We start from the raw sequence: 11,817 nt of genomic DNA, 5'->3' as shown, positions 1-11,817 counted from the left end.
AGAGGGAGAGAGAGAGAGCCTACTGTTTATTTACCTGTAGCTGTGGCTCTGATTGGATGCTGGCTTGGACAGTCAGAAGCCTCAGGTGAGTGTGAGAGAAGGGAGGGACAGAGAGAGGGAGAGAGAGAGAGACACAGTCAGAGTTGGAACACAGAGAGACAGAAAGGTCTGGTTAAGAGGGGGAGAGAGACAGAGAGGGAGACAGTCACAGAGCTGGTACACACACAGACAGAAAGGTCTGGTTAGGAGGGAGAGGGACAGACATACAGAGGTGAACACTTGAAACACCCAGTAGGACAGACAGAAAGACAGACAGACAGACAGACAGAGAGGGAGAGACAGTCACAGAACTGGGACACACAGACAGAAAGGTCTGGGTTAGGAGGGACAGGGACAGACAGACAGACAGACAGACAGGGAGGTGGACACAGAAACACCCAGAGGAGCAGCAGCAGCAGAGAGGGAGGAAGGACTATGTCTGCAGAGGAGAGGCTGCAGCAACTGGAGCGGCTGATGGCGGGGGGAGAGCCCGGGCAAAGGGAGCTGGAAGCCGGCCTGAGTGTGGAGACTCTACTGGACCTCCTCCTGTGCCTCCAGTACGAGTTCAGCGGCTCCCCGCTGCGCAAGGACTCCAACATCGCCGCTTTCTTGCACTGGGGTGAGTCTCTGAGGGTTTGTCTAACTTGTTGCTCAACTTTTCCAACATTTGCCAAAGGCGTGAGACTTGGCCTCGGCTAAAAGTTTCCCAATCCCTGATTCACCCTCTCTCTAATCCTGGGATCACTGGACAGTGATCAGGAACAGGAACCCTGGCTGATTTCCCCCCTCTCTCTCTAATCCTGGGATCACTGGACAGAGATCAGGAGCAGGAACCCTGGCTGATTTCCCCTCTCTCTCTCTAACCCTGGGATCACTGGACAGAGATCAGGAGCAGGAACCCTGGCTGATTTCCCCTCTCTAACCCTGGGGTCACTGGACAGAGATCAGGAGCAGGAACCCTGGCTGATTTCCCCTCTCTCTCTAACCCTGGGATCACTGGACAGAGATCAGGAGCAGGAACCCTGGCTGATTTCCCCTCTCTCTCTAACCCTGGGATCACTGGACAGAGATCAGGAGCAGGAACCCTGGCTGATTTCCCCTCTCTCTCTCTAACCCTGGGATCACTGGACAGAGATCAGGAGCAGGAACCCTGGCTGATTTCCCCTCTCTCTCTAACCCTGGGATCACTGGACAGAGATCAGGAGCAGGAACCCTGGCTGATTTCCCCTCTCTCTCTAACCCTGGGATCACTGGACAGAGATCAGGAGCAGGAACCCTGGCTGATTTCCCCTCTCTCTCTAACCCTGGGGTCACTGGACAGTGATCAGGAGCAGGAACCCTGGCTGATTTCCCCTCTCTCTCTCTAACCCTGGGATCACTGGACAGAGATCAGGAGCAGGAACCCTGGCTGATTTCCCCTCTCTCTCTCTAACCCTGGGATCACTGGACAGAGATCAGGAGCAGGAACCCTGGCTGATTTCCCCTCTCTCTCTAACCCTGGGGTCACTGGACAGTGATCAGGAGCAGGAACCCTGGCTGATTTCCCCTCTCTCTCTCTAACCCAGGGATCACTGGACAGTGATCAGGAACCCTGGCTGATTTCCCCTCTCTCTCTCTAACCCTGGGGTCTCTGGACAGTGATCAGGAGCAGGAACCCTGGCTGATTTCCTCTCTCTCTCTAACCCTGGGGTCACTGGACAGTGATCAGGAGCAGGAACCCTGGCTGATTTCCCCTCTCTCTCTAACCCTGGGGTCACTGGACAGTGATCAGGAGCAGGAACCCTGGCTGATTTCCCCTCTCTCTCTAACCCTGGGGTCACTGGACAGTGATCAGGAACCCTGGCTGATTTCCTCTCTCTTTCTCTCTTTCGGAGGGTTGACGCAGACTCAATGGGCCGAATGGCCTCCTTCAGCACTGTAGTGGTTCTATGGTTCTATGGGCGGCACGGTAGCACAGTGGTTAGCACTGCTGCTTCACAGCTCCAGGGTCCTGGGTTCGATTCCCGGCTCGGGTCACTGTCTGTGTGGAGTTTGCACATTCTCCTCGTGTCTGCGTGGGTTTCCTCCGGGTGCTCCGGTTTCCTCCCAAAGATGTGCGGGTTAGGTTGATTGGCCAGGTTAAAAGAAAATTGCCCCTTCGAGTCCTGAGATGTGTAGGTTAGAGGGATTAGCGGGTAAAATATGTGGGGGTAGAGCCTGGGTGGGATTGTGGTTGGTGCAAACTCGATGGGCCGAATGGCCTCCTTCTGCACTGTAGGGTTTCTATGATTTGTGTGAGTGACTATCACGGTGTTGGAGTCAGCGCCACAGGAGTGCATCCACTGGTCAGGATATTTTGAATTTGAATTTCTATGGTATCTCTCACACCAATGGGACCCCCCCCCCCCCCACCCCCAGCCCCCCCCCCCCCCCCCCCCAGCCCCCCCCCCCCCCCCCCCCCCCAAGAGTGTTTTAAAGAGGATAACATACATTTTGGAAAAAAGTGGTGCATTGTCGGAAACAGAGAATCCAATGTGCGCACAGCAAGATCTCACAGAAAGTAACATCATAATGATCCAGAACTCGGGCTTAAGGGAACACTTTAGAGCTTGGGAAGGCTTTTCACAGCAGTATATGTCTGTATTTAACCACGTACCTGTCCTAGGAGTGTTTGATGGGGGGACAGTGTAGAGGGAGCTTTACTCTGTATCTAACGCCATGCTGTACCTGTCCTGGGAGTGTTTGATGGGGGACAGTGTAGAGGGGGCTTTACTCTGTATCTAACCCCGTGCTGTACCTGTCCTAGGAGTGTTTGATGGGGGACAGTGTAGAGGGAGCTTTACTCTGTATCTAACCCCGTGCTGTACCTGTCCTAGGAGTGTTTGATGGGGGACAGTGTAGAGGGAGATTTACTCTGTATCTAACCCCGTGCTGTACCTGTCCTGGGAGTGTTTGATGGGGGACAGTGTAGAGGGAGCTTTACTCTGTATCTAACCCCGTGCTGTACCTGTCCTGGGTGTGTTTGATGGGGGACAGTGTAGAGGGAGCTTTACTCTGTATCTAACCCCGTGCTGTACCTGTCCTAGGAGTGTTTGATGGGGGACAGTGTAGAGGGAGCTTTACTCTGTATCTAACCCCGTGCTGTACCTGTCCTAGGAGTGTTTGATGGGGGGACAGTGTAGAGGGAGCTTTACTCTGTATCTAACCCCGTGCTGTACCTGTCCTGGGTGTGTTTGATGGGGACAGTGTAGAGGGAGCTTTACTCTGTATCTAACCCCGTGCTGTCCCTGTCCTGGGGGTGTATCTAACCTGATGTACAGTCACTCTTGCAAGATATTAAATGTAGCATTAATGTTGTGCATTGCAAGATCCCACACACAGTGATAATGACTGGATGATCTGTGGTTAGTCTTGTTGGTTGAGGGATTGATTTCTGAAGCGGGGAGAAGGCCCTTGTTCTTTGAAGTGAAGGTGATGGGAATGTTTACACCCACCAATGAGGTCAGACTGGTGCCTTGGTTCATCGTCTAATCTGAAGGATTTCTCACAGGAAGGTTCCCTAATTTTCTATGAGTTGATGGGACAGTGGCGTCGCTCGCAAGGTCAGCAGTTGTTACCCCTTCCTAATTGCCCCTTGACTGAGTGACTCGCTCAGCCCATTTCAGACAAGGCAGTTAAGAGCCTGCACCAACAACAACCCCACTCAGGCCCTATCCCAGTAACTGCACAGATCTACCCTGCTGATCTCCCTGACACTCAGGGGCAATTTAGCATGGCCAATCCCCCTAACCTGCACATCTTTGGACACTAAGGGGCAATTTAGCATGGCTAATCCACCTAACCTACACATATTTGGACACTAAGGTGCAATTTAGCACGGCCAATCCACCTATCCTGCACATCGTTGGACACTAAGGGGCAATTTAGCACGGCCAATCCACCTATCCTGCGCATTGTTGGACACTAAGGGACAATTTAGCATGGCCAATCCACCTAACCTGCACATTTTTGGACACTCAGGGCAATTTAGCATGGCCAATCCACCTAACTACACATCTTTGGACACTAAGGGGCAATTTAGCATGGCCAATCCACCTAACCCGCACATCTTTGGACTGTGGGAGGAAACTGGAGCACCCGGAGGAAACCCCCACAGACACGGGGGAGAATGTGCAAACTCCACACAGACAGTGACCCAAGGTCAGAATTGTACCCGGGTCCCTGGTGCTGTGAGGCAGCAGTGCTAACCCACTGTGTCACTCCGATAAACCAATTCATAATTTTTAATCTTAATCTATCAGGTCACCCCCTCGAAGAAAGGGGGGTGAAAAGGGGGATAGGTGGGGTTTATTTCTAGAGGGACAGAATTGAAAAGCAGGGAAGTGATGTTGAACCTGTCTGGAACCTCAGTTGGATCACACACGGAGTTCCGGTGAGCAGTTCCGGTCTCCATTTTATAATGAGGATAGAGAGGCACTGGAGAAGGTGCAGAAAGGAGTTACTGGAACGATACCAGAACTGAGGGGTTTATAACCCATCAGGAAAGATTGGGCGGGGCTCTTTCCTCGAGGAAAGAGAAGGCTGAAGGGGGTGACCTGATCGAGGAATGTACAATAAAGGAGGGGGTTTCGAAAGGGTCAATGTGGAGATGTTTCCACTTGTCTGGGGGCGACCAGAACTAGGGGGTCATCAATGTTAGATAGTCACTGATAAATCCACTGGGGGATTCAGGAGAAATATCTGTCCCCAGGGAGTGGGGGAGAATGTGGGACTCGCTCGCACGGGGGAGTGGGGGAGAATGTGGGACTCGCTCGCACGGGGGAGTGGGGGAGAATGTGGGACTCGCTCCCACGGGGAGTGGGGGAGAATGTGGGACTCGCTCCCACAGGGGGAGTGAGGGAGAATGTGGGACTCGCTCCCACGGGGGAGTGGGGGAGAATGTGGGACTCACTCCCACGGGGAGTGGGGAGAATGTGGGACTCGCTCCCGTGGGGGAGTGGGGGAGAATGTGGGACTCGCTCCCACGGGGAGTGGGGAGAATGTGGGACTCGCTCCCACGGGGGGAGTGGGGGAGAATGTGGGACTCGCTCCCACGGGGAGTGGGGAGAATGTGGGACTCGCTCCCACGGGGGAGTGGGGGAGAATGTGGGACTCACTCCCACGGGGAGTGGGGAGAATGTGGGACTCGCTCCCACGGGGGAGTGGGGGAGAATGTGGGACTCGCTCCCACGGGGGAGTGGGGGAGAATGTGGGACTCGCTCCCACGGGGGAGTGGAGGAGAATGTGGGACTTGCTCCCACAGGGAGTGGGGGGAGAATGTGCGATTCGCTCCCGCGGGGAGTGGGGGAGAATGTGGGACTCGCTCCCACGGGGGAGTGGGGGAGAATGTGGGACTCGCTCCCATGGGGGAGTGGGGGAGAATGTGGGACTCACTCCCACGGGGAGTGGGGAGAATGTGGGACTTGCTCCCGCGGGGAGTGGGGGAGAATGTGGGACTCGCTCCCATGGGGGAGTGGGGGAGAATGTGGGACTCGCTCCCACGGGGAGTGGGGGGAGAATGTGGGACTCGCTCCCGCGGGGAGTGGGGGAGAATGTGGGACTCGCTCCCACAGGGAGTGGGGGAAAATGTGGGACTCGCTCCCACAGGGAGTGGGGGGAGAATGTGGGACTCGCTCCCACGGGGAGTGGCCGAGGTGAAGTAGTGTAGTGGGGGAAGCTGGATAAGCAGATGAACAAGAAGAAGTAGAAGGAGATGGGGATGGCAGGACCGTCACATGAGGAGAGACTAATTGGGTTAGGATTATATTCACTGGAGTTCAGAAGAGTGAGAGAGGATCTGATAGAAACTTATAAAATTCCAACAGGGTGGATTCAGAAAGAATGTTCCCGATGGTGGGGGGAGTCCAGAACTAGGGGGTCATAGTTTGAGGATAAGGGGGTAAACCTTTTAGGACTGAGGTGAGGAGAAATTTCTTCACCCAGAGAGCGGTGGAATTCACTCCCACAGAAAGTAGTTGAGGCCAAAACGTTGTGTGATTTCAGGAAGAAATTAGATATCGCTCTTGAGGCTAAAGGGATCGAGGGATATGGGGGGGAAGGAGGGGGGGGATCAGGATATTGAATTTGATGATCAGCCATGATCAGAATGAATGGCGGAGCAGGGTGGAAGGGCCGAATGGCCTCCTCCTGCTTCTAGTTTCTGTGTGATGTGGGGGGAGGTGGAGAGGGGGTGGGAAGAGGCTCGCTAGCAGCATGGAGCAGATGGGCTGAATGGCCTGTTTCTGTGCCAGTAACACTTCCGAATACCTCGGAGCATGTCACTCTGCAGGTGATTGGACAGTGGGCGGAGCTAACGGTCGGTTAAAACCGGCTAGACTGCTGGTGAACTCCACTCGAACGGAATAATATGTGATCCGATTGACTCGTTGGTGAACTCACCAGCATTCCGCCGTGTCCTTGGGGGACCTGTGCTGAATAAGGGTTATGTGGGAGAGAGCCTTCGTCAACTGCACGAAACTCCCACTCACACAACAGGAGACACCATCCTCCCAAACAGAGACCAGAAGGAATATTAGAATGGGATCACACACTGGACTTATAACACTGGGGTGCAGTACTGGTGGGGACGGGTCTGTCGCTGTATAACACTGGGGTACAGTACTGGTGGGGACGGGTCTGTCGCTGTATAACACTGGGGTACAGTACTGGTGGGGATGGGTCTGTCACTGTATAACACTGGGGTACAGTACTGGTGGGGACGGGTCTGTCACTGTATAACACTGGGGTACAGTACTGGTGGGGATGGGTCTGTCGCTGTATAACACTGGGGTACAGTACTGGTGGGGATGGGTCTGTCGCTGTATAACACTCGGGTACAGTACTGGTGGGGGCGAGTCTGTCACTGTATAACACTGGGGTACAGTACTGGTGGGGACGGGTCTATCACTGTATAACACTGGGGTACAGTACTGGTGGGGATGGGTCTGTCGCTGTATAACACTGGGGTACAGTACTGGTGGGGATGGGTCTGTCACTGTATAACACTGGGGTACAGGACTGGTGGGGACGGGTCTGTCACTGTATAACACTGGGGTACAGTACTGGTGGGGATGGGTCTGTCGCTGTATAACACTGGGGTACAGTACTGGTGGGGATGGGTCTGTCACTGTATAACACTGGGGTACAGTACTGGTGGGGATGGGTCTGTCGCTGTATAACACTGGGGTACAGTACTGGTGGGGATGGGTCTGTCGCTGTATAACACTGGGGTACAGTACTGGTGGGGACGGGTCTGTCACTGTATAACACTGGGGTACAGTACTGGTGGGGATGGGTCTGTCACTGTATAACACTGGGGTACAGTACTGGTGGGGACAGGTCTGTCACTGTATAACACTGGGGTACAGTACTGGTGGGGATGGGTCTGTCACTGTATAACACTGGGGTACAGTACTGGTGGGGACGGGTCTGTCACTGTATAACACTGGGGTACAGTACTGGTGGGGACGGGTCTGTCACTGTATAACACTGGGGTACAGTACTGGTGGGGACGGGTCTGTCACTGTAACACTGGGGTACAGTACTGGTGGGGACGGGTCTGTCACTGTAACACTGGGGTACAGTACTGGTGGGGATGGGTCTGTCACTGTATAACACTGGGGTACAGCACTGGTGGGGATGGGCCTGTTGCTGCATAACACTGGGGTACAGTACTGGTGGGGACGTGTCTGTCGCTGTATAACACTGGGGTACAGTACTGGTGGGGACGGGTCTGTTGCTGTATAACACTGGGATACAGTACTGGTGGGGACGGGTCTGTCACTGTGTAACACTGGGGTACAGTACTGGTGGGGATGGGTCTGTCACTGTATAACACTGGGGTACAGTACTGGTGGGGATGGGTCTGTCGCTGTATAACACTGGGGTACAGTACTGGCGGGGACGGGTCTGTCACTGTGTAACACTGGGGTACAGTACTGGTGGGGATGGGTCTGTCACTGTATAACGCTGGGGTACAGTACTGGTGGGGACGGGTCTGTCACTGTATAACACTGGGGTACAGTACTGGTGGGGACGGGTCTGTCACTGTATAACACTGGGGTACAGTACTGGTGAGGACGGGTCTGTCACTGTATAACACTGGGGTACAGCACTGGTGGGGACGGGTCTGTTGCTGTATAACACTGGGGTACAGTACTGGTGGGGACGGGTCTGTCACTGTATAACACTGGGGTACAGTACTGGTGGGGACGGGTCTGTCACTGTATAACACTGGGGTACAGTACTGGTGGGGAAGGGTCTGTCGCTGTGTAACACTGGGGTACAGTACTGGTGGGGACGGGTCTGTCACTGTATAACACTGGGGTACAGTACTGGTGGGGACGGGTCTGTCACTGTATAACACTCGGGTACAGCACTGGCGGGGACGGGTCTGTCACTGTATAACACTGGGGTACAGTACTGGTGGGGACGGGTCTGTCACTGTATAACACTGGGGTACAGTACTGGTGGGGACGGGTCTGTCGCTGTATATCACTGGGGTACAGTACTGGTGGGGACAGGTCTGTCACTGTATAACACTGGGGTACAGTACTGGTGGGGATGGGTCTGTCACTGTATAACACTGGGGTACAGTACTGGTGGGGACGGGTCTGTCACTGTATAACACTGGGGTACAGTACTGGTGGGGACAGGTCTGTCACTATAACACTGGGGTACAGTACTGGTGGGGATGGGTCTGTCACTGTATAACACTGGGGTACAGTACTGGTGGGGACGGGTCTGTCACTGTATAACACTGGGGTACAGTACTGGTGGGGACGGGTCTGTCACTATATAACACTGTGGTACAGTACTGGTGGGGACGGGTCTGTCACTGTATAACACTGGGGTACAGTACTGGTGGGGACGGGTCTGTCACTGTATAACACTGGGGTACAGTACTGGTGGGGACGGGTCTGTCACTGTAACTGGGGTACAGTACTGGTGGGGACAGGTCTGTCACTGTAACTGGGGTACAGTACTGGTGGGGACGGGTCTGTTGCTGTATAACACTGGGATACAGTACTGGTGGGGATGGGTCTGTCGCTGTATAACACTGGGGTACAGTACTGGTGGGGATGTGTCTGTCACTGTATAACGCTGGGGTACAGTACTGGTGGGGACGGGTCTGTTGCTGTATAACACTGGGGTACAGTACTGGTGGGGACGGGTCTGTCACTGTATAACACTGGGGTACAGTACTGGTGGGGACGGGTCTGTTGCTGTATAACACTGGGGTACAGTACTGGTGGGGATGGGTCTGTCGCTGTATAACACTGGGGTACAGTACTGGTGGGGATGGGTCTGTCATTGTATAACACTGGGGTACAGTACTGGTGGGGACGGGTCTATCACTGTATAACACTGGGGTACAGTACTGGTGGGGACGGGTCTGTCGCTGTATAACACTGGGGTACAGTACTCGTGGGGACGGGTCTGTCACTGTATAACACTGGGGTACAGTACTGGTGGGTCGGGTCTGTCGCTGTATAACACTGGGGTACAGTACTGGTGGGGACGGGTCTGTTGCTGTATAACACTGGGGTACAGCACTGGTGGGGACGGGTCTATCACTGTATAACACTGGGGTACAGTACTGCTGGGGACGGGTCTGTCACTGTATAACACTGGGGTACAGTACTGGTGGGTCGGGTCTGTCGCTGTATAACACTGGGGTACAGTACTGGTGGGGACGGGTCTGTTGCTGTATAACACTGGGGTACAGCACTGGTGGGGACGGGTCTATCACTGTATAACACTGGGGTACAGTACTGGTGGGTCGGGTCTGTCGCTGTATAACACTGGGGTACAGTACTGGTGGGGACGGGTCTGTTGCTGTATAACACTGGGGTACAGTACTCGTGGGGACGGGTCTGTCACTGTATAACACTGTGGTACAGTACTGGTGGGGACGGGTCTGTCACTGTATAACACTGGGGTACAGTACTGGTGGGGACGGGTCTGTCACTGTATAACACTGGGGTACAGTACTGGTGGGGACGGGTCTGTCACTGTATAACACTGGGGTTCTGGACAGTATGTATTGCAGTTCTGATGTGGTGTGATACTCAGGCTTGTACACAGCACACAGGTTGTTCCCAGGAGGTGCCTAGGCCTCAGGCTTGGTAGTGACTACCCGTGAAGGAATGCTGTCTTTCAGGTTTGCAAGGCAGGTGTGGGCCTTGCCTCAGCCTGACCTGCTTAGAGCAGGTAGATAAGTGCACAATACATCCCGGAAGCTTCTGAAGCCTCTTAGAATCGTTTTGATGATAACATTCAGTCGGAGAAGAGACAGGGACACTCTACCTGGCCATGCAGCAGGCGTACACATGAGAAGGTATCAGATCGTTAGGTGTCTAGTTCCTCACAATTGAAAGGCTCACTATCTTACCTCGGTCAAATAATAAAGACTTTGACAACATCCTGATGTCCCAAAGTGTTTCACAAACAATGCAGCACACACACAGTGAGATCCAATAGACAGAGATAGCATCATAACCCGAACATCATCTGGCGTTTGGGAGAGGGGGCAGAGAGGGAGCTTTATCCAACCCCGTGCTGTACCTGTCCTGGGAGTGTTTGATGGGGACAGTGTAGAGGGAGCTTTACTCTGTATCTAACCCCGTGCTGTACCTGTCCTGGGAGTGTTTGATGGGGGACAGTGTAGAGGGAGCTTTACTCTGTATCTAACCCCGTGCTGTCCCTGTCCTGGGAGTGTTTGATGGGGGACAGTGTAGAGGGAGCTTTACTCTGTATCTAACCCCGTGCTGTACCTGTCCTGGGAGTGTTTGATGGGGGACAGTGTAGAGGGAGCTTTACTCTGTATCTAACCCCGTGCTGTATCTGTCCTGGGAGTGTTTGATGGGGACAGTGTAGAGGGAGCTTTACTCTGTATCTAACCCCGTGCTGTACCTGTCCTGGGAGTGTTTGATGGGGACAGTGTAGAGGGAGCTTTACTCTGTATCTAACCCCGTGCTGTACCTGTCCTGGGAGTGTTTGATGGGGACAGTGTAGAGGGAGCTTTACTCTGTATCTAACCCCGTGCTGTACCTGTCCTGGGAGTGTTTGATGGGGACAGTGTAGAGGGAGCTTTACTCTGTATCTAACCCCGTGCTGTACCTGTCCTGGGAGTGTTTGATGGGGACAGTGTAGAGGGAGCTTTACTCTGTATCTAACCCCGTGCTGTACCTGTCCTGGCAGTGTTGATGGGGGACAGTGTAGAGGGAGCTTTACTCTGTATGTAACCCCGTGCTGTACCTGTCCTGGGAGTGTTTGATGGGGAGAGTGTAGAGGGAGCTTTACTCTGTATCTAACCCCGTGCTGTACCTGTCCTGGGAGTGTTTGATGGGGGACAGTGTAGAGGGAGCTTTACTCTGTATCTAACCCCGTGCTGTACCTGTCCTGGGAGTGTTTGATGGGGAGAGTGTAGAGGGAGCTTTACTCTGTATCTAACCCCGTGCTGTACCTGTCCTGGGAGTGTTTGATGGGGGACAGTGTAGAGGGAGCTTTACTCTGTATCTAACCCCGTGCTGTACCTGTCCTGGGAGTGTTTGATGGGGACAGTGTAGAGGGAGCTTTACTCTGTATCTAACCCCGTGCTGTACCTGTCCTGGGAGTGTTTGATGGGGGACAGTGTAGAGGGAGCTTTACTCTGTATCTAACCCCGTGCTGTACCTGTCCTGGGAGTGTTTGATGGGGGACAGTGTAGAGGGAGCTTTACTCTGTATCTAACCCCGTGCTGTACCTGTCCTGGGAGTG

At 53.9% G+C, this 11,817-nt stretch overlaps 1 protein-coding gene across 1 annotated transcript in view; it reads left to right on the top strand.

Moving 5' to 3' along the window:
* Nucleotides 1–258: 258 nt before the first annotated feature.
* LOC144487305 (serine/threonine-protein kinase MRCK alpha-like) overlaps nucleotides 259–11,817 on the top strand; it is a gene marked incomplete at its 3' end in the record, with an annotated part of 143,483 nt that continues 131,924 nt past the window's right edge. The window contains exon 1 of the mRNA XM_078205385.1: nucleotides 259–658. Within this exon, the coding sequence (XP_078061511.1) occupies nucleotides 475–658 (184 nt within the window). The remainder of the gene's footprint in view (nucleotides 659–11,817) is intronic.

This window comes from Mustelus asterias, unplaced genomic scaffold, assembly GCF_964213995.1.
Source record: "Mustelus asterias unplaced genomic scaffold, sMusAst1.hap1.1 HAP1_SCAFFOLD_723, whole genome shotgun sequence".
NCBI classification, from domain to species: domain Eukaryota; kingdom Metazoa; phylum Chordata; class Chondrichthyes; order Carcharhiniformes; family Triakidae; genus Mustelus; species Mustelus asterias.
This window is presented reverse-complemented; position numbering and strand designations above follow the sequence as displayed.